We start from the raw sequence: 26593 nt of genomic DNA, 5'->3' as shown, positions 1-26593 counted from the left end.
TGAAGGTAAATCTAGAACTAGAGTTGTGGTCAAGCTAAGGCAGTCTAGAGCTTCTGAAGGATCTCCTCACACTCGTCGGACCACCTGAATGGAGCACCTTTCTAGGTAAATCTGGTCAAAGGTGCAACAATGGACGAGAAATCCTCTACCAAACGATGATAATATCCAGCCAAACCAAGGAAATTCCGAATCTTAGTAGCTGAAGACAGTCTAAGCCAACTCTAAACTGCCTCAATCTTCTTCGGATCTACCTTGATCCCCTCACTAGACACCACTTGACCCAAAAATACCACTGAATCAAGCGAGAATTCACGCTTTGAGAATTTTGCATACAACTTCTTTTCCCTTAAGGTCTAGAGCACGATTCTCAAATGCTGATCATGATCCTCTCGGCTTCAAGAGTACACCAAGATGTCGTCAATGAATACGATGATGAAAGAATCAAGATATGGCTGGAATACATTGTTCATCAAATGCATAAATGTTGTTGGGGCGTTGGTCAGCCTATATGACATCACTAGAAACTCGTAGTGACCATACCGAGTCCTGAAAGCAGTTTTCAAGATATTCGAGTCCCGAATCTTCAGCTGATGATACCCTGATCTCAAATTAATTTTAAAAACATTGTAGCACCCAGGAGATGGTCAAATAAGTCATCAATGCATGATAACAGGTACTTGTTCTTGACCGTAATTTTGTTCAGTTGCCTATAATTAATGCACATCCACATATAACCATCCTTCTTCTTCATGAACAAAACTGGAGCACCCTAAGGCGAGACACCCGGCGAGATGAAACCCTTATCAAGCAACTCTTGAAGTTGCTCTTTCAATTCCTTCAACTCCATAGGTGCCATATGATATGGTGGAATAGAAATGGGCTGGGTGCCTGGCACCAAGTAAATACCAAAATCGATATCCCTATCAGGCAGCATGACCGGTAGGTCTGCTGGAAATACATCTGGGAAATCTTTCACTATAGGAACTAAAACGGTATGAGTATCAGCACTGACATCTCTCACAAAGCTTAGGTACGCATCACAGCCCTTCTCAACCATTCGTTGTGCCTTTAAAAATGATACAAACCTGCTAGGAACATAATCCAATGTACCCCTCCACTCCAACTGCAGTAACCCTGGCATAGCTAATGTCATGGTCTTGGCGTGTCAACCCAAAATAGCATGATAGGGCGACAACCAGTCCATGTCCAAGACCACATCAAAGTCTACCATATTGAGTAGAAATAGATCATCTTTGGTCTCATAACCAACAATAGTGATTAAACAAGACCGATAATGACGGTCTATAATAATGGAATCTCCCACAAGCATGGACACATATACAGGAGTACTCAAAGAATCACGTGATATATCCAAATACGGAGCAAAGTAAGATGACACATATGACCAAGTGGAGCCCAAATCAAATAAAATTGAGGCATCCCTATGACAAATTGGAACAATACCTATGATGACAGCATCTGAAGCGATAGCCTCCGTCCTACCCAAAAAATCATAGAAATGAGCATGGCCTCCCCCTCTAGGGCGAACTCTGCCTGATTGACCTCCACCCCTAGCTAGTAGTGCAGGTGGGGCGGTAACTGGAGCAAAAACCGTGGCCTGTGAACCCTGTGGACCCTGTGGAATCCATGGAGCCTATGTAGTATATGGAGGTGCACCCCTCATAAGTCTAGGACAGTCCCTCACCATGTGTCTGGTATCACCACACTCAAAATAACCTCTCGGTGGGCGTGGCTACTGAAATTGACTCAGGCCTGGTCGGCTGGACAGACCGCTGAAAGTACCCCGTGCAGGAGGTACACTGGACAATGGCAATGCATAATGGGCAACCTGAGACTTCGGGATGGCCGGGGAACTGCTAGAAGCTGGAAGTGCTGAATGAACTGGCCGACTCATATATCCCCCTCCATGTCGGGATGTAGTCGCAGTTTGGTAAGCACTAAATCCTCCAGTATCTCGAGGCCTCTTAGCCTCCCTGTCCTCTCTCTTTTGGCCCTGCATAACCCCCAACCTTTGTGCGATATCAACCACTTACTGATACAGAGTGTCTGTCTCTATCTCTCAAGCCATGCTGAATCTAATACAATAGTTGAGCCCCTCGATGAATCTGCAGACTCGCTCTCTGACTGTAGAAACTAAGGTAGGTGCATGTCGGGACGACATACTTAATCTGATAGCATACTCTAACACTGCCATAGTCCCCTGATGGAGCTTCTCAAACTCTGTGCGCCATGCATCACGAAGGGTCTAGGGAACAAACTCTCTCAAAAATATCTCTAAAAACTGAGCCCAAATGAGTGGGGCATCAGCTGGCCTTCCCTCCTCGTAAGCCTGCCATCACTAATACGCTACTCGTTATAATTGAAATATAGTAAAAGTAAGTCTGCTCTCCTCCACAATACCATGGTGCGGATAATACAGTGACACCTCTCTAAAAAGCCTTGCGCATCCTCGATAGTTTTCTGCCTGAAAGTAGGAGGATCATACTTATTAAACCTCTCAAGTCACCTCTTCTCCTCTTCAGATGTCGCTGGCCTAACCACAAGCTGAACCAGAATAATAGGCTATGCTGGCATAAACTTTTGGACCTGATCAACATGGACCCGCTGCACTAAAGTGTGGGCTACGGGAGTCTGAGTTCCTTCCCCAGCCTGGGATGTAGCCGGTGTAAGGGGAATCAATCGCGCCTGTTCTAGAGTGCCGAACATGCATAGAAAGTATGCTAGGGTCACCTGAAGTCCAGGGGCAACAACAGGCGTCTCGGGAGTTTGTCCCCCAACGGAGCTACTAGCGGCTCCTCAGTCGCTGCCCAAGCAGGTGCTCTACCTTCACCACATGCTCCTTCTCGGCCTCTATCCCGGTCCTGGCCTCTCGTGGCTCTAATAGAGGGCGCGAGTGTCTGATCACCGAATCCAGCAGTGCATGCGCTCACCACCTGTGAGAGAGTAAAAAGAGGAAAACTCAGATTTCAAAATCAACTAGTTTGCATGATAAGGAATCAAAGAAGTGGTATTTCCTAACAGTTTCGTAGCCTCTCGAAAATAAGTACAAACGTCCGTACTGATCCACAAGACTCTACCAAAATTTTCTTATGACTCGTAACACCTATGAACCTAGAACTCTGGTATCAATTTTGTCACGACACCGGTTTCTAACCTTAGGATGTCGTGATGGCACCTAATCTCTAAGACAAGGTAAGCCTAACATTCATTGATAGCTTAACAGAAATAACAAACTAAGATATTGAGATAATTTGAAAAAACTCATAATAACTCCATAACGTAATATCAGTAACAAGATCACAAAACTGGTGGAACTGAGTGATAAGCTCTATAGAAATAATCTAAGAATCTCTAATACAACATTGTCTGAGTATAAGATAAACAATAGTAAAAGTAATGACTGGAGGTGACTCCGAGGCCTACGGATGTCGAGGAGGTATATCTTGAAATCTCCGAAAAGATAACTAAACGATCATTGGTGTCCTGCACGAGCAGATATACTTGGATCTGCACAAAATGTGCAGAAGTGTAGTATGAATAAACCACAATGGTACCTAGTAAGTATCAAGCCTAACCTCGATAGAGTAGTGACGAGGCTAGGTCAAGAAACCTTTTAGGATAAGAAAAACTGAACAAAGTATCGTATAGTCTAATAGTGAAAGCGAGGAAATAATGACAGTAAAGCAATATAATAAGGTAAGCTAACAACGGAAATTACGGCGGTAAAAGCAACAAGAAGTGAACACATGATGAGAACAACAAGTAATCAAATACGGACGAATACAAGTAAGACAAAGAAGGAAACAACTACAACAACAGTTCTAATAATAAGCCTTTTTAACATAGAATGTACAACAAGAATCACAACCGAGGTACCACGCCTTATAACCTCATTTCACAATTCAGAATCACAACCTTTCCTTATACCGTCGCGTGAGCCTTACGTTTAGATATTTTTGAAAATGTTTTCTCGAAATAGCTACACACACTTTAGCCTCCTTTTGTCGCCACATGGCTTCAAGTAATTAGCAACACGCACATAAATTCCCACCTTAAGTCGCCGGATGCACATTAACCCCTATCCGTATAGCGCCACATGGGTATAATTATTACAACACAATAATAACTCGCACCACAAGTGACCATATGCCACAACTTGCCAAAATCAACAATACCGAAGTTACCACAATATATAACCTACGGCTCAACCACAATGCGAATAAGAATCTCAATAATAACAAAATGAGTGGGAATTACTCAACAAAGAAATATATCTTAATAATCAAAAACTTCAACCTCGGTGTGATAGTAACTTCCATAACTTTAATAATTCAAAATGAAGGTATTTACACGAAATGACAACTTGTAATAATAACTCCAATAAGAATAACTTGACAATAAAGGAGGTAACATGACAATAGGAGAGATAACAAAGGCAATTAACGTATATAAGAGCATGTTTGACAATAAGGGATAGATCATGTGATAACAACATCAAGTAAAGCAGGTAAGAGCAATTTAAAGATGGAAGATATAACATGATATTACGATTTCTAATTAAATGCATGAAAGAGTCTAAGAGTCTAAACCAGTCAAAGTACCACATATAAGCCAGTGTACATAGTCATCACCTCGTGTACATGTCTTTCCTATAATCCAAAACACAAATAAACTCAAGTCCTAAGGGGTAATTCTTCCACACAAAGTTAGGCAAGATACTAACCTCAAACAAGCTAAATCAATCCCCTAATAAGCCTTTCCTACGAAAATCCAATTCTGGACGGCTCGAATTTAGCCAAAATAACTTGATACCGTAAATACAAATCGTAGGAAGAAATTCTGGATATTAAAGTTTTAACCTTTAATGAAAATTGAAAAGTCAACTCAAAAAGTCAACCCCGGTCCACACCTCGGAACCCGATAAACTTAGAAAAGCCGAACACCCATTCCGATATGAGTCCTACTATACAAATATTATCTTATTCTGACTTTGTTCAAATCCTCAATTTATGGTTTAGGAAAGTTTTTACAAAATTTCCCAAATATCTCCAGCTTAGATCTCTAATTAGATGATAAAAACAATGATGGAATCGTGAATAATTAGAAAATCCGAGTCAAAAACACTTACCCCCGATCCAATCCTTGAAAATCCCACTAAAATTTCCCAAAATCGAGCTCTCTAACTCAAAATGTGGAAAATGAAATAAAATCATCGATTCCACCCTTTTCTGCCTAGTGATTTCCGCACCTACAAACAAATGGTCGCTTCCACGACTCCGTATCTGCGAAAATGCCATCGCAGCTGCAGCTACACTAAAGATCAGGGATTTCTGTTTCTGCGGGCCAAAGGTGCATCTGTGCTTCTGTGCGCCCGCTTCTGCGGAACTTGACCGCACCTCTCGTCCTAAGCCAATTGACCAAAATCCGCTTCTACGGAAGAAATCCACATCTGCGGATGCGCAGCTACGCACGATCCTCCGCACCTGCAGACCCAGCTTCCAAGACCAACTCTCACATATGCGGCCTATGAGCCGCTTATGTGGTGCTGCACCTGCAGCCCAAATTGCGCAGGTACGAATGCACCAGACTTCAGCAGGCATAAAATCCTCTTAAGTCTCCAAATGAGTCCGAATTCAATCTGAATCACAATCGGGGCCCTCGGCACCCCATCTGAACATACCATTAAGTCTCAAAATACAACACGAGCCTACTCGAGGCCTCAAATAACATCAAATCTATGAATCACACCCCAATTCAAGCCTATTGAATCAATGAAGTTTCAACTTCTAAACCTAATGTCGAATCATATCAAACCAACTCCGAATGAGCTCAAATTTTGCATGCAAGTCCCAAATGACACAACTGACATATACCAACTCCTAGAATCACAATCCGAGAGCAATATCAATTAAGTAAACCCTTGGTCAAACCTATCAACCTTCCAAACCTTCTATCTTCTAGCTTTTGCCAAAAAAAACACCAAATCGACCTAGGTACCTCCAAACAACATCGGACATACGCCTAAGTCCAAAATAATCATACGAGGCTATTAGAACTATCAAAACTCCATTCCAGAGTCATCTACATAAAAGTCAAAGTCCGGTTAACTGTTTCAGCTTAAGCTTTCAACTTTGGGACTAAGTATCCCAGTTCAGTCAGAAACTCGCCCGAAACCAAACCAACCAACCCAGAAAGTCACATAACAACAATTGAGTATAGAGGAGGAAATAAATAGGGGAACGAGACTTAAATACTCAAAAGGACCAGCTGGGTCGTTACACAACTCCTACACCAGCACATGTAGACTTGGGCATTTATAAACCAACCTTCCTTGGTGATCTAACGATACTCCCAGAAATATTTATCATATAAAAGAATCATATTCGTTTTGTAGCCTTTCATACTTCCTTTCATTTCATTGGCACTGTTGGCCATAAATGTAACTCATTATTCTTGGCACAATGACCACATTTCGTAATTCATACTTTTCATTTAATCACTTTGCAAGGATTATCATAAAACTTCAATATAAAGAAAATATTTGGAAGTCATGGCTTTAAATGCATGAGCAAGAGTTTTAAACACATCGAATTTTCCTCCAAAGGAGAGCGTAATGATTTGCAATTAGAATATGAATCAAAGTCATAAACCTTGGGCAAATCAATCATTAGAAACAATCTGAAACAATAGGAATAGTACTTGGACAAACCGTAATTGGAGTTTCCAAGAAATTCACGGAATTGGATTCTATGGAAGGAGTTTAGCCAACATGCCTCAATTGAGTTTTTTCTTAGGATTACTATAACGTTTCAAGACTCTTAGCGATTTCAATCTATAGAGACATAACAAAATTGAGCCGTAGTTAGGAAGCTGCTCATAGGTTTAACTCATTTAGGCAATTCGTCAAACACTAGGTGCAAATTCGACTACAAGGTCCTATGGTGGTGATCCTTCACCCCACAACCAATCTCCACATCAATAGCTCACCAATATTAGTTCAAAAATCTCCCACCACCTTCATTGGCACATGCATGCACAAATGACCAACTCCTATTCTAAAGAATCATACTTCCCACTACCTATATTAAGCCCAATTTTAGAATTGAGAGCTACGGATAGAACCTAACCTCTTTAGTAGAAGACTATGTGAGTTCTCCCCTTGAATTTACAAAGCTTGATCAAAGAGTGGAGTCATGAAGTGATTGAGTTTCACCTTCTGTCTCTAGCTAGCTCTCACCTCTCTACAAAATGCCTGATTTTTGCCTTCAAAACGACTCCAATGGCTTTTAATAAAAATAGGGTCGGGTTATAAAATACACAAAATGGACCCTCTGAAACCAATCTGCGATCGCAGAATGCACCGTAGAATAGGTCCGCGGTCCGCAAAAGGGATCGCAAAATCGTCCTCCAAAACTAGGCTGGCTTGGCCAAGTCTGCGATAGATCACTTCTGCGGCCGCGAAGTGGATAGCGAAACCTCCCTCAAGAAAATCCTCATGCAAGTTCTGCGGTGAAAGTGCGGCCCGCGAAATAAATATGTGGCTGCATAATTGACCAAGGAATAACCCTCTAAATTAAGCTTCATCTGGTTCACTGCGCAATGGTTCTGCGGCCCGCGAAACTAATGCGCCATCGCAAAATTGACCGCAGAAATGCACTTCTCAACAAATTTTTGTTTCACCAACTCCTCGATGCATTGAAAATCTAAATATTCGTACTGCAGGGAGCTTGCGAGCCGCAAAATTATCTACAACCCTCCACACTCATAGGCGTACTTTTAAGGGGCCTTACAAATATGGTTGCCAGTGTTGACAAAATTTAGCCATTCGGACAGTTCGCCATGACATGTTATATAGAAATTTCTACAATATGTTTTTGCTTCAAAGTTAGTCCAAATCAACTCTAAATTTAATATACAATCATTTAATAACGGTTTCAACAATTTTCCATGGTCAGATTCAATGTATACCTTTCAAAATTAATAAAACCACTAATAATGGTATTCTTCAATTTTCTTAAATCAAATTTAATCATTAGGAATAGACTATATATACTAAATAAAATACTACTTACTCAATTTCAACCATAAATAAGCAATAAGTCTTAATTTTCTACAACACATATCTTATATTTTTCAATTTTAGTTACGTGTTCAAAATTTATTGAAGGAAGAAAAAGAAGAATGAGGAGGAAGGAGGAGAAGAAAGAAGAAAGGTGCAGGGAGAAGGGAGAAGTGAGAAGAATGAGCAGAAGTTCTGGCAAATAATCAATATATATGCACAACTTTTCTTTAATGAGGCCATTAGCTTGTAGAGCTTCACATTTTGTCGATTTATATTCGACCATTACATATTACCATCTAAAGCCCAATGATAAATTATAATCTAAGTCTCTGAAAAAAGAATTACATATGAAGTAGTAAATTAGCTAATACGTAGTAATTTTTTTCCCATAACTTCTGTGTACTTCCTTTATTGTTCAAAACGGAAATTTCCGTCTTCAAGGGTTGATGACTAATAGATATGTTTATTGCGTTTTCTGTATGTCAAACTAAGAAATTCACGAAGCTATATTTGTATCGTATTTTCTTTGATCAGCATATTTTATAATTTTACAATAGTTAACCTAATCAATAAAAGAAACTTAAATTATATATACAGGTTATCAAAAATTGGCAGCAATTTAACCATGGTAAATGTATGGCATAGCTAAATATATTTGGATGTGATGATCTGATAGGCAATCTAGAGTTTTAGAACCTAATTCTGTGTTTCAAGGCCTCAAATATCTCATCTTAGTCTTTCTCGATTTGCGTGCGCAGTCCGAGTATTTTTCCCGAAGTCCTTTACGTTAAAAATTGATAAAATACGAAATTTTACCTTAAAAATCATTGGAGTTGACTTTGGTCAATATTTTGAGTAAACAGATCCGAATCAGTGTTTTGACGGTCCCGATGGATCCGTATCGTGTTTTGGAATTTGGGCGTATGCCCGCAATCGAATTCGGAGGTCCCTAGCTCGAGTTATCGGTTTTTGTTGAAATTTGAAAGTCTAAAGACTTAATGACTTTGGAAGTTTGACCAATTTTTGACTTTATTGATATCGGGTCTGTATTTCGGTTTCGGAACCTTGTATAGGTCCATTACTATATTTATGACTTGTCTGTCGAATTTGGTGATAAACGAAGTTGGTTTGACGTGATTCGGACGTCTGGTTGTTAAAATAGAAATTCATGAGGTTTCTTGAAAATTTCATTTGATTTGGTGTCCAATTTGTAGTTCTAGGTGTTATTTTGGCAATTTGATCATGTGAGCAAGTTCGTATGATCTCTACCCTAGGGTAAGGGTAAGGTTTGCGTACACACTACCCTCCCCAGACCCCACTTATGGGATTATACTGGGTTGTTGTTGTTGTTGTTGAGCAAGCTCGTATGATATTTTTGGACTTGTGTGCATGTTTGGTCTGGAGCTCCGAGGGCTCGGGTGAGTTTCGGATAGGCTACAGAGTGGTTTGGACTTAGAAATCTCAGCTGGTGTTCTTCAGTTTTTGGTGGTGTTCTCTGATCTCGCAATTGTGAGATCAATGCTCGCATTTGCGAACATTCCAAAATCCTGCCAGGCTCGCATTTGCGAGCGACTTCTTCGCATTTGAAAAGATTGCCCAAGTCACCAAGGATCGCAATTGCGATCAGGAGGTCGCAATTACGGGGAGACCAGAGTTCGCATTTGCGAACATTTTATCGCAAATGCGATGAAAGCAGAGGTGTGGAGACTTTGCAATTGCGAGGTGTCTTTCGCTTTTGCGGGGGTTCGCAATTGCTAACCTGGTCGTAAATGCGATAACTGCGACTGAACTAATAGGTGTTAGACGAGATTTTCTCTCATTCTTCAAATTTTCAAAACAAGAAAACTCTAGAGGCAATTTTCCAAAGAACCCTTTTTTCCCAAATCATTGGTAAGTGATTCTAACCTATTTTCTTTCAATCTTTCATTACATTTCAAAAGTTTTCAACCTAAAATCTAGTGTTATCATGGTGGAAATTGGGGGTTTGGGTAGAATTATGTATTTTTCTAAAATTTGGATTTAGACCTCAAATTGAGGTCGGATTTTAAAACAAATTACATAACGGGCTTGGGGTGAATGGGTAATCGGGTTTTGGTTCGAAATTCGGGTTTGGACCAAGCGGGTCCGGGAGTTGACTTTTGTTGACTTTTTCTAAATTGAATCTTTTGCAATCAGGGATAGTTCCTAAGACTTAATTTGAATCATCTGGTTGGTAATTTGCTAGATTTTGTTGGTTCGGAGGCTTGTTTGAAAGGAAAAGTTGTGATTGAGCTTTGAGTTGATCTTTGGAGCGAGGTAAGTGTCGTGGTTAACCTTGACTTGAGGGATTAGGACTTGTTTGTGTACTTTCTACCTGTTTAAATGTTGGGAACAATGTATATGTGAGGTGACGAGTACTTATGCATTGTTATTGGGTTAAAGCATGCGGGTGGGACTTGGTTGTTGTGATTTATTTTATTCTTTGATTATGATATCCATGCTTAGACTAGTAATTGTTAAAGTGATCGTTCTCCTCGTATTTATGGGCTATTTGTGATAATTGAGTTTTGTTTATGAAGTTGAGGTTGGTATTGTGGAACTATTATTGACGTAAGGCTTGTTCTTAATTATCCTATCTCCATGTTATTTATGTTCATTTTTATATGGTAAGAGAGAGTGTTAATTCGCGAAGTGTGATGCCGTACCATATTTTTAGAGTTAATGCATGAAGGGTGATGCCATGCCGTATCTATTGATTTATGATGAGAGTGAGAGTAAAAGCATGAAGGGTAATATCCTGTCGTTATTATTGTTTCATAGTGAGGTTGAGAGTAAAAGCACGAAGGTTGATGCCATGCCATTATTATTGTTTCATAGTGAGGTTGAGAGTAAAAGCACGAAGGATGATACAGTGCCGTTATTATTGTTTCATGGTAAGGTTGAGAGTAAAAGCACGAAGGGTGATGTCGTGCCGTTATTATTGTTTCATAGTGAGGTTGAGAGTAAAAGAACGAAGGGTGATGTTGTGTCGTTATTATTGTTTCATAGTGAGGTTGAGAGTAAAAGCACGAAGGATGATACCGTACAGTTTTATCATTGTGTTCTGTTTATCTTGTTGGTTAAAGATTTACTGACTGTCTCTTATTATCATTCTTGTTGTTTTCTACTATATCTTTCACCCATTATTGCATGTCCCCTCCCGATAGTACTTGCGACTTCTTTATTTCCTATTATGTTGCTCGTATATTTCTATCCGTACAGGTTTATTACGCTGGTGTCTTGTCTTAGCCTCATCACTACCTCGTCGAGGTTAGGATCGACACTTACAGAGTACATGGGTCGGTTGTACTCATACAACACTCTGCACTTCTTGTGGAGATTTTGGTACGGGTCCCAGCTGTCTGTGAGGTGTTTCAGCTCGGAACCTACTTTTGGAGACTCAAGGTAGATCTGCTGTCGTCTGTAGACCTTGAAGTCCCTTTCTATTTTCCCTATTTTACTGTTCTTTTGGTTCAAGATAGTTGTATTTATTTTAAGCCTTGTTTGTAGAGATTCTAGAAGCTCGTGAATTGTGATACCAGATCAGGGTTATACTGGACATTTTTGGCTTTTGTGTTATTCCGCACTCAGATTTAGTCTTATTTCGGCTTAATTGTTTTTGTTTATTGAAATTGGTTTAAGATTGGCTTAAAGATCCTCTAACGTTGGCTTGCCTAGCAACTAAAATGTTAGGCGCCATCACTGTCCTGAAGGTGGGAATTCCTTGTCGTGACAAGTTGGTATCAGAGCACTAGGTTACATAGGTCTCACGAGTTATGAGCAAACTTAGTAGAGTTTGGAGGATCGATACGGAGACGTCTGTACTTATCTTCCAGAGGCTGTGGAGTTAGAAACAATTTTGCACTTCTATTCTTCTCTGTCGTGCGAGTTTATTCTACCATTAATGATTGAACTCTTCTATTCTTGATCTCTCGTAGATGACGAGAACACGCACAACATCTTCAGGTGTACAGCAGTCGGAGTCCCCAACAGCAGCTCCTACGAGAGGCCGAGGTCGAAGTCGCGCTAGAGGCCGAGGCAGGGGCAGAGCTCAGCCTAGAGCTCGAGCAGCAGCACCAGTAGTGGAGCCTTGGGTAGATTTTGATGAGGAGGTTCCTGCACAGATTGCACCTGTTAATCGCCACCCTAGTGCTTCAGGAGGCTTTGGTCCATTATGCCTTATGGAGAGTGTAGCCCATGCCGGTACATTCCCTATGGCACGAGCCGTCTCTCAGGCTGGGGAGGAGCACAGACTCCTGCTACTCACACACTGGAGCAAATGGCTCCCTAGTATCAGATTCCAGGGATAGTTCAGCCAATTGTTGCGGCACAGGCCGGTGAGGCACATGCCATATCTTCTGGGGGCTTATTGAGATTGGACAAGTTTACCAAGCTCTTCCTAGATCACTTCAGTGGAGCACCTTCTTAGGACCCACAAGATTATCTTGACCGCTAACATGAGGTGCTACGAAACATGAGTATAGTTGAGACCAATGGGGTCGGTTTTGCTGTGTTTCAGATGATGGGTTCCGCCAAGAGATGGTGGAAGGATTATGTATCTACCAGACCAGCTAGGTCGCCTGCTCTTACTTGGACTAGTTCTCTCAGCTATTTCTTGAGAAGTTCATTCCTATCACACTGAGAGAGTTACCACAGTCAGTTTGAACGTCTCCAGTAAAGCAGTATGTCAGTCACTCAGTATGAGACCCGTTTTGTAGATCTAGCCTGTCATACTATTCTTCTGCTACCTACCGAGAGAGAGAGAGAGAGGGTAAGGAGGTTTATTGAGGGACTCGCTCTCCCTATCAAGCTTTGGAAGGCCACGGAGACTGGAGGTGAGATAACTTTTCAGACAGCTGCTAATGTCGCTAGGCGGATCAGGGATTTCACAGGAGAAAGTGCAGGGGTCTGATAAGAGGCGTCATCATTTCGGAGGGTTCAGTGGTGCCTCATCTGGAGGTAGGGGTACTTTTGGTAGAGGCCATCCTCCCAGGTCATTTCATTCAGCACTCCGGGCATCCCATATTTCTTCAGGTGGTCGTGGCCCTCATATGTCTTATTCCAACCAGCTAGCCTACAGTGCACCACCAACTCCTATTAGTGCACCTCCGCTCCAAAGCTTCTAGGGTGGTTACTTAGGTCGACAGGGTCAGTTTCAGGGTCAGCAGTCACAGCATCCGAGGTCTTGTTATACTTGTGGTGATCCGAGTCACATTGCTAGATTTTGCCCTCGGGCATCGAGCAGCTCACAGTATCAGGGTTCTCGTGCTATGGTCCCAGCACCGGGTGCTTCACCGCTCAGCTAGCTAGAGGTAGGGGTCAGGCAGCTAGAGGTAGAGGCCAACCAATTAGGGCCCGTCCTAGAGATGTAGTTCAGAGTAGTGGGGCCCAGCCCTGATGCTATGCTTTTCCAGCCAGGCCTGAGGCTGAGTCATGTGACGCTGTTATCACATGTACTGTTCCTTTTTTCCATAGAGATGCTTCAGTTCTATTTGATCCGGGCTCTACTTACTCCTACGTGTCATCCTATTTTGCTTCATATTTGGTTATGCGTTGTGATTCTTTGAGTGCTCCTGTGTATATGTCTACACCTGTGGGAGATGCTATTGTTGTAGATTGTGTTTATCATTCGTGTGTGGTTACCATTGGGAGTCTTGAGACTAGCGTAGATCTTCTACTTCTCGATATGGTTGATTTTGATGTAATTTTGGGTATATCATGCTATATTGGAGTATCATGCCAAGAAGATGACCTTAGCCTTTCCGGGGTTGCCTCGATTAGAGTGGAAAGGGAGGTCATTCTACCAATAAGGTTATCTCTTAGGCGAAGGCGAAGGAATATGGTCGAGAAAGGGTGTCTAGCTTATTTGGCTTATGTCCGCGAGTCTAGTGCATAGGTTCCTTCCATGGATCCAGTACCAATTGTTCGTGAGTTTCCAGGGGTGTTTCTTGCAGACCTTCCGGGGATGCCACCCGACAGGGATATTGACTTCTGTATTGATTTGGCTCTGGGCACTCAGCCCATTTCTAGCGGCCATACCGTATGGCCCCGCCATAGTTGAAAGAATTGAAGGAGTAGTTACAAGATTTGCTTGATAAGGGCTTTATTAGACCTAGTGTCTCGCCCTGGGGTGCGCCTTTGTTGTTTGTGAAGAAAAAGGATAGATCGATGAGGATGTGCATAGATTACAGGCAATTGAACAAACTCAACATCAAGAACAAGTATCCATTGCTAATGATTGATGACTTATTTGATCAGCTTTAGGGTGCCAAGGTGTTTACAAAGATTTATTTGAGGTCTGGCTACCATCAGTTGAGGATTAGGGCATCCGATGTCCCTAATACAGCTTTTTGGACTCGGTATGGGCATTATGAGTTTCTAGTGATGTCATTTGGGCTGACAAATGCCCAGTAGCATTTATGGATTTGATGAACCGGGTGCTCAAGCCTTATCTGGATTCCTTTGTGATTGTCTTTATTGATGATATCTTGATCTACTCCCGCAGTCAAGAGGAGCATGAGCAGCATCTTCGGATTGTACTTCAGACTTTGAGAGACAGCCAGTTATATGCTAAGTTTTCAAAATGTGAGTTTGGTTGGACTCAGTCGCTTTCTTTGGGCACGTTGTATCAGTAGAGGGCATTCAAGTGGATCCTAAGAAGATTGAGGTAGTTCAGAATTGGCCTAGGCCCACTTCAGCTACAGAGATCCGGAGTTTCTTGGGTTTGGCGGGTTATTATCGTCAGTTTGTGGAGGGGTTTTCATCTATAGCAGCCTCGTTGGCCAGGTTGACCCAGAAGGGTTCCCGTTCAGATGGTCAGATGAGTGTGAGGCGAGCTTTGAAAAGCTCAAGATTGCTTTGACTATGACACTAGTGTTGGTGTTGCACACAAGTTCAGGATCTTATACCGTATATTGTGATGCATCTCGTATTGGACTTGGTGTGGTACTGATCCAGGATGGCAGGGTGATTGCATCTTCATCGCGGCAGTTGAAGGTTCATGAGAAGAATTACCCTGTTATGACATAGAAGTAGCAGCCATTGTTCATGCACTGACGATTTGGAGGCACTATCTTTACGGCGTGTCGTGTGAGGTCTTCACGGATCATCGGAGCTTGCAGTATTTGTTCAAGCAAAAGGAGCTCAATTTGGGGCAGAGGAGGTGGTTGGAGCTACTGAAAGACTATGATATCACCATCTTGTATCATCCCGGGAAAGCCAATGTGGTGACTGATGCCTTGAGCAGAAAGGAAGTGAGTATGGGCAGCCTTGCGTACATTCCAGTCGGTGAGAGACTGCTTGCATTAGATTTTCAAGCTTTGGCCAATCAGTTCGTGAGGTTGGATGTTTCAGAGCCCACTCATGTTCTAGCTTGTACAGTCGCTCGGTCTTACTTGTTTGAGCGCATTAAGGAGTGGAAGTATGATGATCCTCATTTTCTTGTACTTAGGGACATAATGTGGCATGGTGATTCCAAGCAGGTTAGTGTTGGAGATGATGGAGGTTTGAGGATGCAGGGTCGTATTTGTGTGCCTAATGTAGATGGACTTCGTGAGTTGATTCTTGAGGAGGCTCGCAGTTCCTGATGTTCTATTCATCCGGGTGCTGCCAAGATGTATCAGGACTTGCAGCATCATTATTTGTGGAGAAGGATGAAGAAGGATATAGTTGCATATGTAGCTCGATATCTAAATTGTCAGCAAGTAAAGTATGAGCATCAGAGGCCTGGTGGTTTGCTTCAGAAGTTAGAGATTCCTGAGTGGAAGTGGAAGTGTATCACTATAGATTTATTGTTGGACTCTCATGGACTCGGAGGAAGTTCGATGCGGTATGGGCTATTGTGGACAGACTGAACAAGTCAGTGCATTTCATTCCTGTAGAAGTTGCCTATTCTTCAGAGCAGTTGGCTGAGATTTACATCCTCGAGATCATCCGTCTTTACGGTGTGCCCGTGTCTATCATTTCTGATCAAGGTACGCAGTTCCCCTCACACTTCTAGAGGGTAGTACATCGTAAGTTGGACACACAGGTTGAGTTGGGCAAAGCATTTCATCCTCAGACGGACGGATAGTCCGAGCGCACTATTCAAATAGTGGAGGATTTGCTCCGCGCTTGTGTTATAGACTTCAGAGGTTCTTAGGATGAGTTCTTGTCCCTTGCAGAGTTCGCGTACAATAACATCTACTAGTCGAGCATTCAGATGTCTCCCTATGAGGCATTATACATGAGGAATTGATGTTCTCCAGATGGTTTGAGCCGGAGGAGGCTCGGTTGTTGGGTACAGATATGGTATAGGATGCCTTGGATAAGGTCAAGATTATTCAGGATCAGCTTCCAAAAGCTTAGTCTAGGCAGAAGAGTTATGCCGATCGTAGAGTTTGTGATGTTGCATTCATGATCGGAGAGAGGGTATTGCTACGGGTTTCACCCATGAAGGGTGTAATGAGGTTCGGAAAGAAGGGCAAATTGAGCCCTAGGCATGTCAAACCTTTTGAGATTCTTGAGAGAGTGGGTGAGGTGACTTACAGGCTCGCATTGCCACCTAGTTTGTCAGCAGTTCATCCAGTATTCCATGTGTCCATGCTCCAGAAGTATCACTGTGATCCGTCCTATGTGTTAGAATTCAGCTCTATCCTGTTGGACAAGGATTTGACTTATGAGGAGGAGCCAGTGGCTATTCTAGCCCAGCAGGTTCGTCAGTTGAGGTGAAAGAGTTATCCTTCAGTTCGAGTGCAGTGGAGAGGTCAGCCCGTCGAGGCAGCTACTTAGGAGTCCGAGTCGGACATGCGGAGTAGATATCCACACCTTTTCACCAGTCCAGGTACTTTTCTATGTCCGTTCGAGGATGAATGGTTGTTTTAGAGGTGGAGAATATTATGACCGACAGATCATCTAGAGTTTTAGAACCTAATTCTGTGTTTCTAGGCCTCAAATATCTTATTTTAGCCTTCCTCGATTTGCATGCACAGTCTGGGTGTTTTTTCTGAAGTGCTTTATGTTAAAAATTGATAAAATATGAAATTTTGCCTTAAAATCCATTTGAGTTGACTTCAGTCACTGTTTTGAGTAAACGGACCTGGATCCGTGTTTTGACGGTCCCGATGAGTCCGTACCGTGATTCGGGAGTTGGGCGTCTGCCCTAAAATGAATTTGGAGGTCCTAGCTCGAGTTATCACTTTTTGTTGAAATTCGAAAGTTTAAAGGCTTAATGACTTTGGAAGTTTGACAAATGATTGATTTTATTGATATCAGGTCCGTATTTTGGTTCCGTAACCCCTTACAAGTCTATTACTATATTTATGACTTGTCTGTGAATTTGGTGAGAAACGGAGTTGGTTTGACGTGATTTGGACGTCCGGTTGTTAAAATAGAAGTTCATGAGTTTTCTTGAAAATTTAATTTGATTTGGTGTTCAATTTGTAGTTTTAGGTGTTATTTTGGCAATTTGATCGCGCGAGCAAGTTCGTATGATGTTTTTGGACTTGTGTGCATGTTTGGTTTGGAGCCCCGAGGGCTCGGGTGAGTTTCGGATAGGCTACAGAGTGGTTTGGACTTAGAAAACTCAACTGGTATTCTTTAGTTTCTGGTGGTAGTCTTAAATCTCCCAATTGCGAGATCATGTTCGCATTTGCAAACATTCCAAAATCCAGTCAGGCTCCCATTTGTGAGCAACTTCTTCGCATTTGCAAAGAATGCCTGAGTTAGCAAATTGCGGGGAGACCAGAGTTCGCATTTGCGAACATTTCATCGCAAATGCAATGAAAGCAGAGGTGCGGAGACTTCGCAATTGCGAGATTTTTTTCACATTTGCAGGGGTTTGCAATAGCGGACCCCTAGTCGCAAATGCGTCATCTACAACTGAACAAATAGGAGTTAGACGGGATTTCTCTCATTCTTCAAATTTTCAAAACAAGAAAACCCTAGAGGCGATTTTCCAAGAGCCCTTCTTCCCCAAATCATTGATAAGTGATTCTAACCTATTTTCTTTCAATATTTCATTATATTTTATCAGATTTCAACCTAAAATATAGTATTTTCATGGTGGAAATTGGGGGTCTGGGTAGAATTAGAGATTTTTATAAAATTGGGATTTAGACCTCCAATTGAGCTCGGATTTCGAAAAAAATTACATAACCGGACTTGGGGGTGAATTGGTAATCGGGTTTTGGTCCAAATTTCAGGTTTGGACCAATCGGGCCCGTGAGTTGACTTTTGTTGACTTTTCCAATAATGACCTAAATCGAATCTTTTGCAATCATGGGTAGTTCCTATGGCTTAATTTGAATCGTTTGGTTGGTAATTTGCTAGATTTTGTTGGTTCGGAGGCTTGTTTGAAAGGCAAAGCTGTGATTGGGCTTTGACTAGATCTTTAGAGCGAGATAATTATCGTGGTTAACCTTTACTTGAGGGATTAGGACTTGTTTGTCTACTTGCTACCTATTTAAATGTTGTAAACAACGTATATGTGAGGTGACGAGTACTTATGCGCTGTTGTTGGGTTAAAGCATGCAGGTGGGACTTGGTTCTTGTGATTTATTTCCTTATTTGATTATGATATCCATACTTAGACTAGTAATTGTTAAATTGATCGTTCTCTCCGTGTTTATGGGCTATCAATGATAATTGAGTATTGTTTCTGAAGTTGAGGTTGGTATTGTGGAACCATTGTTGACGTAAGGCTTGTTCTTGATTATCCTATCTCCCTTTTGTTTATGTTCATTTTGATACTGTAAGGGAGAGTGTTAATGCACGAAGGTGATACTGTGCCATATTTTGAGAGCTAATGCTCGAAGGGTGATGCCGTGTCGTATCTATTGATTTATGATTAGAGTAAGAGTAAAATCACGAAGGGTGACGTCGTGTCGTTATAATTGTTTCTTGGTGAGGCTGAGAGTAAAAGCACGAAGGGTGATGCCGTGCCGTTATTATTGTTTCATATTTAGGTTTAGAGTAAAAGCACGAAGGGTGATGCTGTGCCGTTATTATTGTTTCATGTGAGGTTGAGAGTAAAACAACGAAGGGTGATGACATGCCATTATTATTGTTTCATACTGAGGTTGAGAGTAAAAACATGAAGGGTGATGCCGCGCCGTTATTATTGTTTCATAATGAGGTTGAGAGTAAAAGGTGGAAGGGTGATGTCGTGCCGTTATTATTGTTTCATAGTGAGGTTGAGAGTAAAAGCACGAAGGGTGATGCCGTGCAGTTTTATTCATTATGTTCTGTTTATCTTGTTGGTTAAAGATTTACTGACTGTCTCTTGTTATCATTCCTGCTTTTTTCTACTGTATCTTGCACGCCTTATCGCATGTCCCCTCCCGATAGTACTTGTTACTTCTTTATTTGATGTTATGTTGCTCGTATATTTCTGTCCGTATAGGTTTATTACGTGGGTGTCTTGTCATATCCTCGTCACTACCTCGTTAAGGTTAGGCTCGACGCTTACGGAGGACATGGGGTCGGTTGTACTCATACTACACTTTGCACTTCTTGTGGAGATTTTGGTACGCGTCCCAGCTGTCCGTGAGGCGTTTCAGCTCGAAACCTGCTTTTGGAGACTCAAGGTAGATCTGCTGGCGTATGCAGACCTTGAAGTCCCCTTCTATTTTCCCTATTTTACTGTTCTTTCGTTCAAGACAGTTGTATTTATTTTAAGCCCTATTTGTAGAGATTCTAGAGGCTCGTGAATTGTGATACCAAATCCGGGTTGTACTAGATACTTTTGGCTTTTATGTTACTCCGCACTCAGATTTAGTCTTATTTCTGCTTAATTGTTTTGTTTATTGATATTAGTTAAAGATTGGCTTAAAGATCCTCTAATGTTGGCTTACCTAGCAAGTGAAATGTTAGGCTCCATCACGATCTCTAAGGTGGGAATTCCGGATCGTGACATGGGCAATCGGTAGCCAAGGAATCCAAAATAACGAAATAACAAAAGCTCAAGTAGGAATTTCATGGAGCTTTCAAGAGATTTTGGATATCACTCTCCTCTTGTATCTAATCCATTCAAATATAGTACACAAGCGTCTAAATTAACTTCTTATAGTTTTTATCACCATCATAAACTGTAATATCATCATTAACGACTCATTTGAAGCTTCAATTTAAAATTTAACATTTTTTAGTAGTTTCTTTTATGGGATGTAGTTGAAATTTGTTGAAAATACTTGGACGGGGCTATATATTAAATTTGAGGGAGATTGAAGATGATTTGGATTAGGCTAGAGTCAAAATTTAACACTTAAATTGACTGGTAAAATGAAACTATAACAATGTATATCACATTTATATACGTATATTTTTTTATATCATAAACAAAATTCATGGGCATATACCATATATACATGATATAAAGGAGTTTCACGGATATATAAGGAATATATATACAGATATCGAGGGGATATACACATACATACACCACCTAAAAAAATCTATTCTCCTATTTTCACACATCCTCCGCTACACCACTACCATAACAACCAGCAATTCTACCGTATCACTACAAAATACCTTTTTAATCCGAAAAAGAAGAAGGAAGATTGAAGAAATACTTTAACTGGAGTCGATCAGAAAATTGACTATCAATAGGAACTCGACTAGTAAACCTTGATTCGTCATATGAATCCATTTTCAACACATAAGATTGATTTGATTTGGGTTATGAGATGATGGATGAGGCGATCAGAGTTATGGTGGAGATAGGACGGAGATCTAGGTGTTTTCTTTGATCGTTGTTGATACATCTGTAGTGATCGTTGTTGATAGATCTGTAGTTGAAGAGCAATGCTGACAGTGAAGGACTGGTGATAAAGGTGTAGAGAGGAGAATTTTCCAATAAGTAGTGGAAGAAGCATGAATTTGTGCAGTTAGCTTGTCACATACCCAAAAACCACCGTCCGATCATGATGGTACCTAACTCACTTACTAGACAAGCTAAATATAACAAAAGTGTAATAGATACATAATTAACGAAAATAGTAGAAGTCTAAAATCAAATGCCATAAATAAACTGCGTCAATACATAAAATCCTCCAGAGCTAATAATACAAAGTCATAAGCTCTAAAGTAGAAGTACAAGTCTGGAAATACAAAATAAAAATATTGTCTGAATAATAACAACAACTGAAACGGAAAGAGACGCCAAAGAATGCGGTCGTAATGCAGCTCTACCTCGTTTTTTCGCAACTCATAGCAACAATCACAACTGCTCTCGGCTCGGTCTAACACCTGGATCTACATAATTAAGTGCAGAGTGTAGTATGAGTACAACCAGCCCCATGTACTCAACAAGTATCATAAGTAACCTCGACGAGGTAATAGTGGCAAGAATTATCAATGATACTCGCTAATAACCTGCTCAGTTCATAAATTTCACAAGTACACAATAATAATATCATAAAATGCAGATAAAGTCACCTCGGTGCACAAGAGATACTGTGCCAAGCTCTGTATCAGTTAACAATCCAACATATAGAGAAGATATGCATCTATTATCAAGTCTGGATGCATAGGCAGACTTATAGAGAATATGTGTACCGTGCTCTCACTAATAAGAAAAAACAAGATATAGACAAGAAATTTGATTTTTAACGACCACTTCTTAACAAAGGGACATAAATCCGGTCGTTATAAGTGTACTTATAGCAACCAAATATTTTTCCAATCGTTGAAACTAATTTTTTGCTCAATATTAACGAGGGGAAAATATTCGGCCCTTAAAATATAACATTGTCTGTCGTTAATTAATCAATTAAAAAAAAGTGGCACTAATTTTTCCATCTTTTTTTCCAACCCACACCTCCGCCAACCCCCCTCCCCCCCAAATGAAACGGAAAAAAACCCTAAGACTTCTCCTGCAACCAAGGGTGTCTAACGGGTGGGCCGAACCGGGCTAGGTAGGAAAATTTAGGAACCGTAAGGGTTGCGGTCCAGGCCGGTTACGGGTTGGGGCTTACTGGGTTTAACGGGTTTGGGTTCATCCAGGTAAAAAATGAACCGTAAGGGTTACGGGTACAAGGGGCCGGTGACGGGTTGGGGCTTATCGGGTTTAACGGGTTCGGTTTCATCCGGATATAAAATGAACCGTAAGGGTTACGGGTACAAGGGGTCGGGCCTGGCCGGGTTAGTGTAATTTTTAAATTTTTTTTTTTGTATTTTGTTTTTGTATAACTATTGTAAGTTATATTAATATAAAGTAAAAATATAAAAAATACAATGAAGAGGGGAAAAAATTGCACTTATAAATTGCAAGTGCTACATTTATTTCAAAATTCAAACTTACAAATTGAAAGGTTTACATTTAACGACAAGTAAATTAACGAAAAAAGAGTAAAATCAAAGGCCCCATTATTAAAAAAATAAATAAATTAAGTTAGCCGTTATGCCGGTCCGGGCCGGTTAACCAGTTGAACTGTAAAAACCGTTGACCGGGTTTGATCGGTCCGTTTAACCGGTAGGAATTAAATAGACGGACCAACCCCCTTACCCCTTCAACCCAGCCCTGCCCGGCCCCCTTCTACCGGTCCAGGCCGATTCTGGTTTTAACCGGTCTGGGCCTGTCCGGAAACGAGCTGACCCGGCCCGTTAGATACCCATACCTTCAACTGCGAATTAAACCTATGTTTTGAACACATATTTCATAAAACTGCAACGCTCGTCACCTCCGTGGACAACAACTGCTCATCTTCGAGTTTTTCTCATCAGGTAAGGTTCAAACATGTCGTTTCCTGTTTTACTCTCTTTCTTATGACTCTTCATCCTTTTCTTTTGAGTTTTTAGCGTAAACAACCATTTTAAAAAAATTGGATCCATCCCAATTCAATTAAAAATTACGATTAATCGATTCTCTTAATAGATGATAACATTACATTCTCGATTAGTTTAGTACAAGAGTTGATCTGCCACAAACTCTTGTCTTTTATTTGAAGCCTTAATTTGTAATTTTGTTGGTTTTTCTTTTATAGGCCTTTAACCAAGTTACAGCCAAGGTCAAGAAACCCATATGGATTTTAGGATTATAAGTGGTGACCCCATTAAATGCTATTTCATGTCGTAAGCTCAAAGAGCCTAAAATAATGGTCCCCTTTTTGGCTTGTCTTCTGGTACTCCTCATATTAGATTTAGAAAATTAACATGTTTATTTATCCTTTATTGTAAGGATACTAAGGCTATTACTTGGATTATAGGCCAGTTAAATTTTGCGGGTGAGAAATTATTCAAATGGATTATAAAAATGATCTTTGAAGTAGATTGACTAATATTCTTTGGTAAAGATTGACTAATTTACATTGCTATACTAATATTTTTAACTTTGAATATATATGTATATAAATCTTGTGTTGTATACTAGGTTGACATGAATACATCTATACTCATTTTTTTTATTGTACTAGGTTGACATGAATACATCAAAATCTCAGACGTCTAAAAGGGAATCAACTTCAAAGTCTGCGAAGCCTGTGTACATTCCACCTGGTAGCTAAGCAAGGGGACAAGGGCAAAGCTTTAGAGTATTGGGATCTGTAAGAGTAAATGTTGAACAGAGAGGTTAGATTGGCAAAAGTAAAACTTTTAGTATATTAGCTTCTGATCAGAATAAGATAACTTATAGTGATAGTTTTGCGCCTCCTGGTTTTGAACCAATATTGGAAGGTGATGCTCCCTTTTCTCATCACGAAGAAGTGATGCAATGCACTCAGAGAGGTGAAATAAGTATCTTACTGTTTTAAACTATAATATTTTTTTGTTATTGTACAAAAACTTTTTTATATTTGACTTAAATTGAAATTTGCAGGGCCATGTGAATCTGAAAAGGCAAAAAAAGTGAGATGAACGAGTAGGTGTAAAAATGCTGCAGGACTCAAAGTTGGAGAAAAGTTGAGCATTACTTTTTACCACAATCGGGTTGTTGGAAAGAGTCATGCCTCATTTACGCGACACTTAGGTATATTGGTTCGTGATCGTAATATGTGTCCATTACGTGTACACTCATGGACAGACATCGAAGAATATAAGCTGCAACACATGTGGGTAGCTGTTATTGTATGTATTTAAGAGTCCGTTTGGATTGAGTTAAAAAAAGTGATTTTTCAGCAGAAATAGCTTTTAAGCCAAAAAATAATAAGTTGGAATTGCCCAGCTTATTGCTTTTGGCTTGTTTTAAGTAGTTTTTAACTTATTTTAAGCATTTTTTAACTTTACCAAACACTCAAAAAAGCTAAAAAGAGCTTAAAAGCTGATTTGACCAGCTTAAAAGCCAATCCAAACACCGTCTAAAGCATTACTTTCTAGATTTTCCTTCTCTATTTTTCTTTCACAAATGAAAAGGAAATACTTGTGAGCTTACATCATTAAGCTTTCAGTTTTCAATTGTGGTACCTTTTCCTTCTCCATTTCTAACAACTTATGCGTTTTCCTTGTTTGTGCAAATGGAATGTGAATTTGTGATTTTATTGACCTGCTTATCTGCAGAGAGGAGCTTATGATGGCTTACCTTGATACTATTTTGATGTTATTAAATGGAATAAAACATGAAAATCGAAACTGATAATTAGTATACAAGTTTATTTTGAACTATGTTATGGTGTCTTGTCTAGCAGTGGCAAAAAACTAAAACTTCAATATTGACAAGACTGTTTGGCAGCTGTAGCTTTCATAGCTTCTTCTGCATTGTGTGGTACCATTTCATAGGCGCTTATTCTGATTGCATGGTCTTTTTCTTTGGAAGTGCTATATTTCTCACTTTTCCTATGTAAGAGTAATTGGTTTATGTTGTAATGCCACTACTAGTTCCAATGAAGTCAGAAACTGTCGTGACCCCGGTTCGCCCTCCGTGAACCATCGTGACGGCAACTAGTCTCTATGACTAGGTAAGCCTAACAATGCGGAATATAAACAATAACTGCAGAAGAAATAACTAAAACCAGAATAATAAAATTAAGCAGTGTTTAAGGTGCCGCTTGGCACATACTATAACAACTCTCGAAGCTAACAAAATTCCCAAAACCCGGAAACTCACAAATCACAAGCTATGAGATACATAAGAAGCTCCTAAACAAGGGATAATACTGAAAGGTTTATACTTATTACAGAAGATAGAAAGGGACTCCTCGGTCTGCGGACGTAGCAGATATACCTCGAAGTCTCTACAGAACGCCTCCTCCCAAGGATGATAGAACTGAGTGGAAAATATCTGGATCTGCACAACAAAAATGTGCAGAAGAGTAGTATGAGTACACCACAGCGGTTGCCTGTAAGTACCAAGACTAACCTCGGTGGAGTAGTGACGAGGAACAGTCGAGACACCTACCGATCTAATAAACAGTGCAAAGGTAGGAACAACGGAACATGATATATATATTTATGTAAAGACTGTACGAAATGACCAACAATGCTACAATCACAATAAGAGAAAAGAACAACAAGTAACAACGCAAATATTAAGAATGATGACACATGAGGATGGGCAAAAACTCATCCCAAATCATAAAGTCACAATACAGTAAAGGGAAAACAAAACAATAACTCAGATCCTACGACGGTGTTCAAATCAGGTCTTATCCAACAATTACCACGAATTACCGAATCTCGGACAATTACAACTCACGAGTCCCAGTACCTGAAATCTAATCACTAGCATCCCATGACCTCATCAGCCTCACGGTCATACTGACAACTCACCTCACAACTCCCACGAGACAAAGTTCATATAGGTAAACGTACCACAGTCACAACATTTGAACAAAACAGAAATTCCCTCAGGCCATCACAAATACTCACAATCAACCCCTGACATAGCCTACCTTGTTCCGCCACGCGTGCAAATAATAACATAATAAGTGCCCGCCTTGTTTCGCCACACATGCATCATAATGTTCCCACCTTATTTCACCACATGCGCAACCCACACATAAGCATATATACATATCTCGCCTTATTACGCCGCATGTGCAATATATCAATAGTAGCAATAGCACGACAGAAACCTCGTACGACCCCACAACAACAACCGCACGGGAGAAACCTGGTGCATCACAATATCAATACCCGCACGGCAGAAACCTCGTGCATCACAATATCAATAGTAGCATGGCAGAAACCTCGTGCATCACAATATCAATAACCGCACGGCAGAAACCTCGTGCATCACAATATCAATAACCGCAAGGCAGATACCTCGTGCATCATAATATCAATAACCGCACGGCAGAAACCTCGTGCATCACACCCCCAAGTACAGCAGCAACAATGACAATATATACACAAGAACACAGCGAGTGAATCAACTCAGCAAAGGAGAAAATAATATGAAGCAACGACCCCCATAGCATGTAGTTCAACAATAAGAGAGTTAACAAGAGTCAAGTAAATTTCAAATAAGGAAATATCATTTAAACATAGAATATCTACTCTTCTTTCAAAGGTTGGGCAGGTTACGAAGGATATACAACAATTTCAATTAAGACTAAATAATTACATGGGTGATAATAATGA

General features: G+C 40.6%; 1 protein-coding gene across 1 annotated transcript in view; it reads right to left on the bottom strand.

The window, feature by feature from the left end:
- Window positions 396-26593, bottom strand: part of LOC109226058 (RNA-directed DNA polymerase homolog) — a gene marked incomplete at its 5' end in the record, with an annotated part of 40027 nt that continues 13829 nt past the window's right edge. Inside the window, one exon of the mRNA XM_019390862.1 lies at window positions 396-598. Within this exon, the coding sequence (XP_019246407.1) occupies window positions 396-598 (203 nt within the window). The remainder of the gene's footprint in view (window positions 599-26593) is intronic.

This window comes from Nicotiana attenuata, chromosome 5, assembly GCF_001879085.1.
Source record: "Nicotiana attenuata strain UT chromosome 5, NIATTr2, whole genome shotgun sequence".
Classification (NCBI taxonomy): Eukaryota; Viridiplantae; Streptophyta; class Magnoliopsida; order Solanales; family Solanaceae; genus Nicotiana; species Nicotiana attenuata.
The sequence above is the reverse complement of the archived record's forward strand: the minus strand, read 5'-3'. Positions and strand labels throughout refer to the sequence as shown.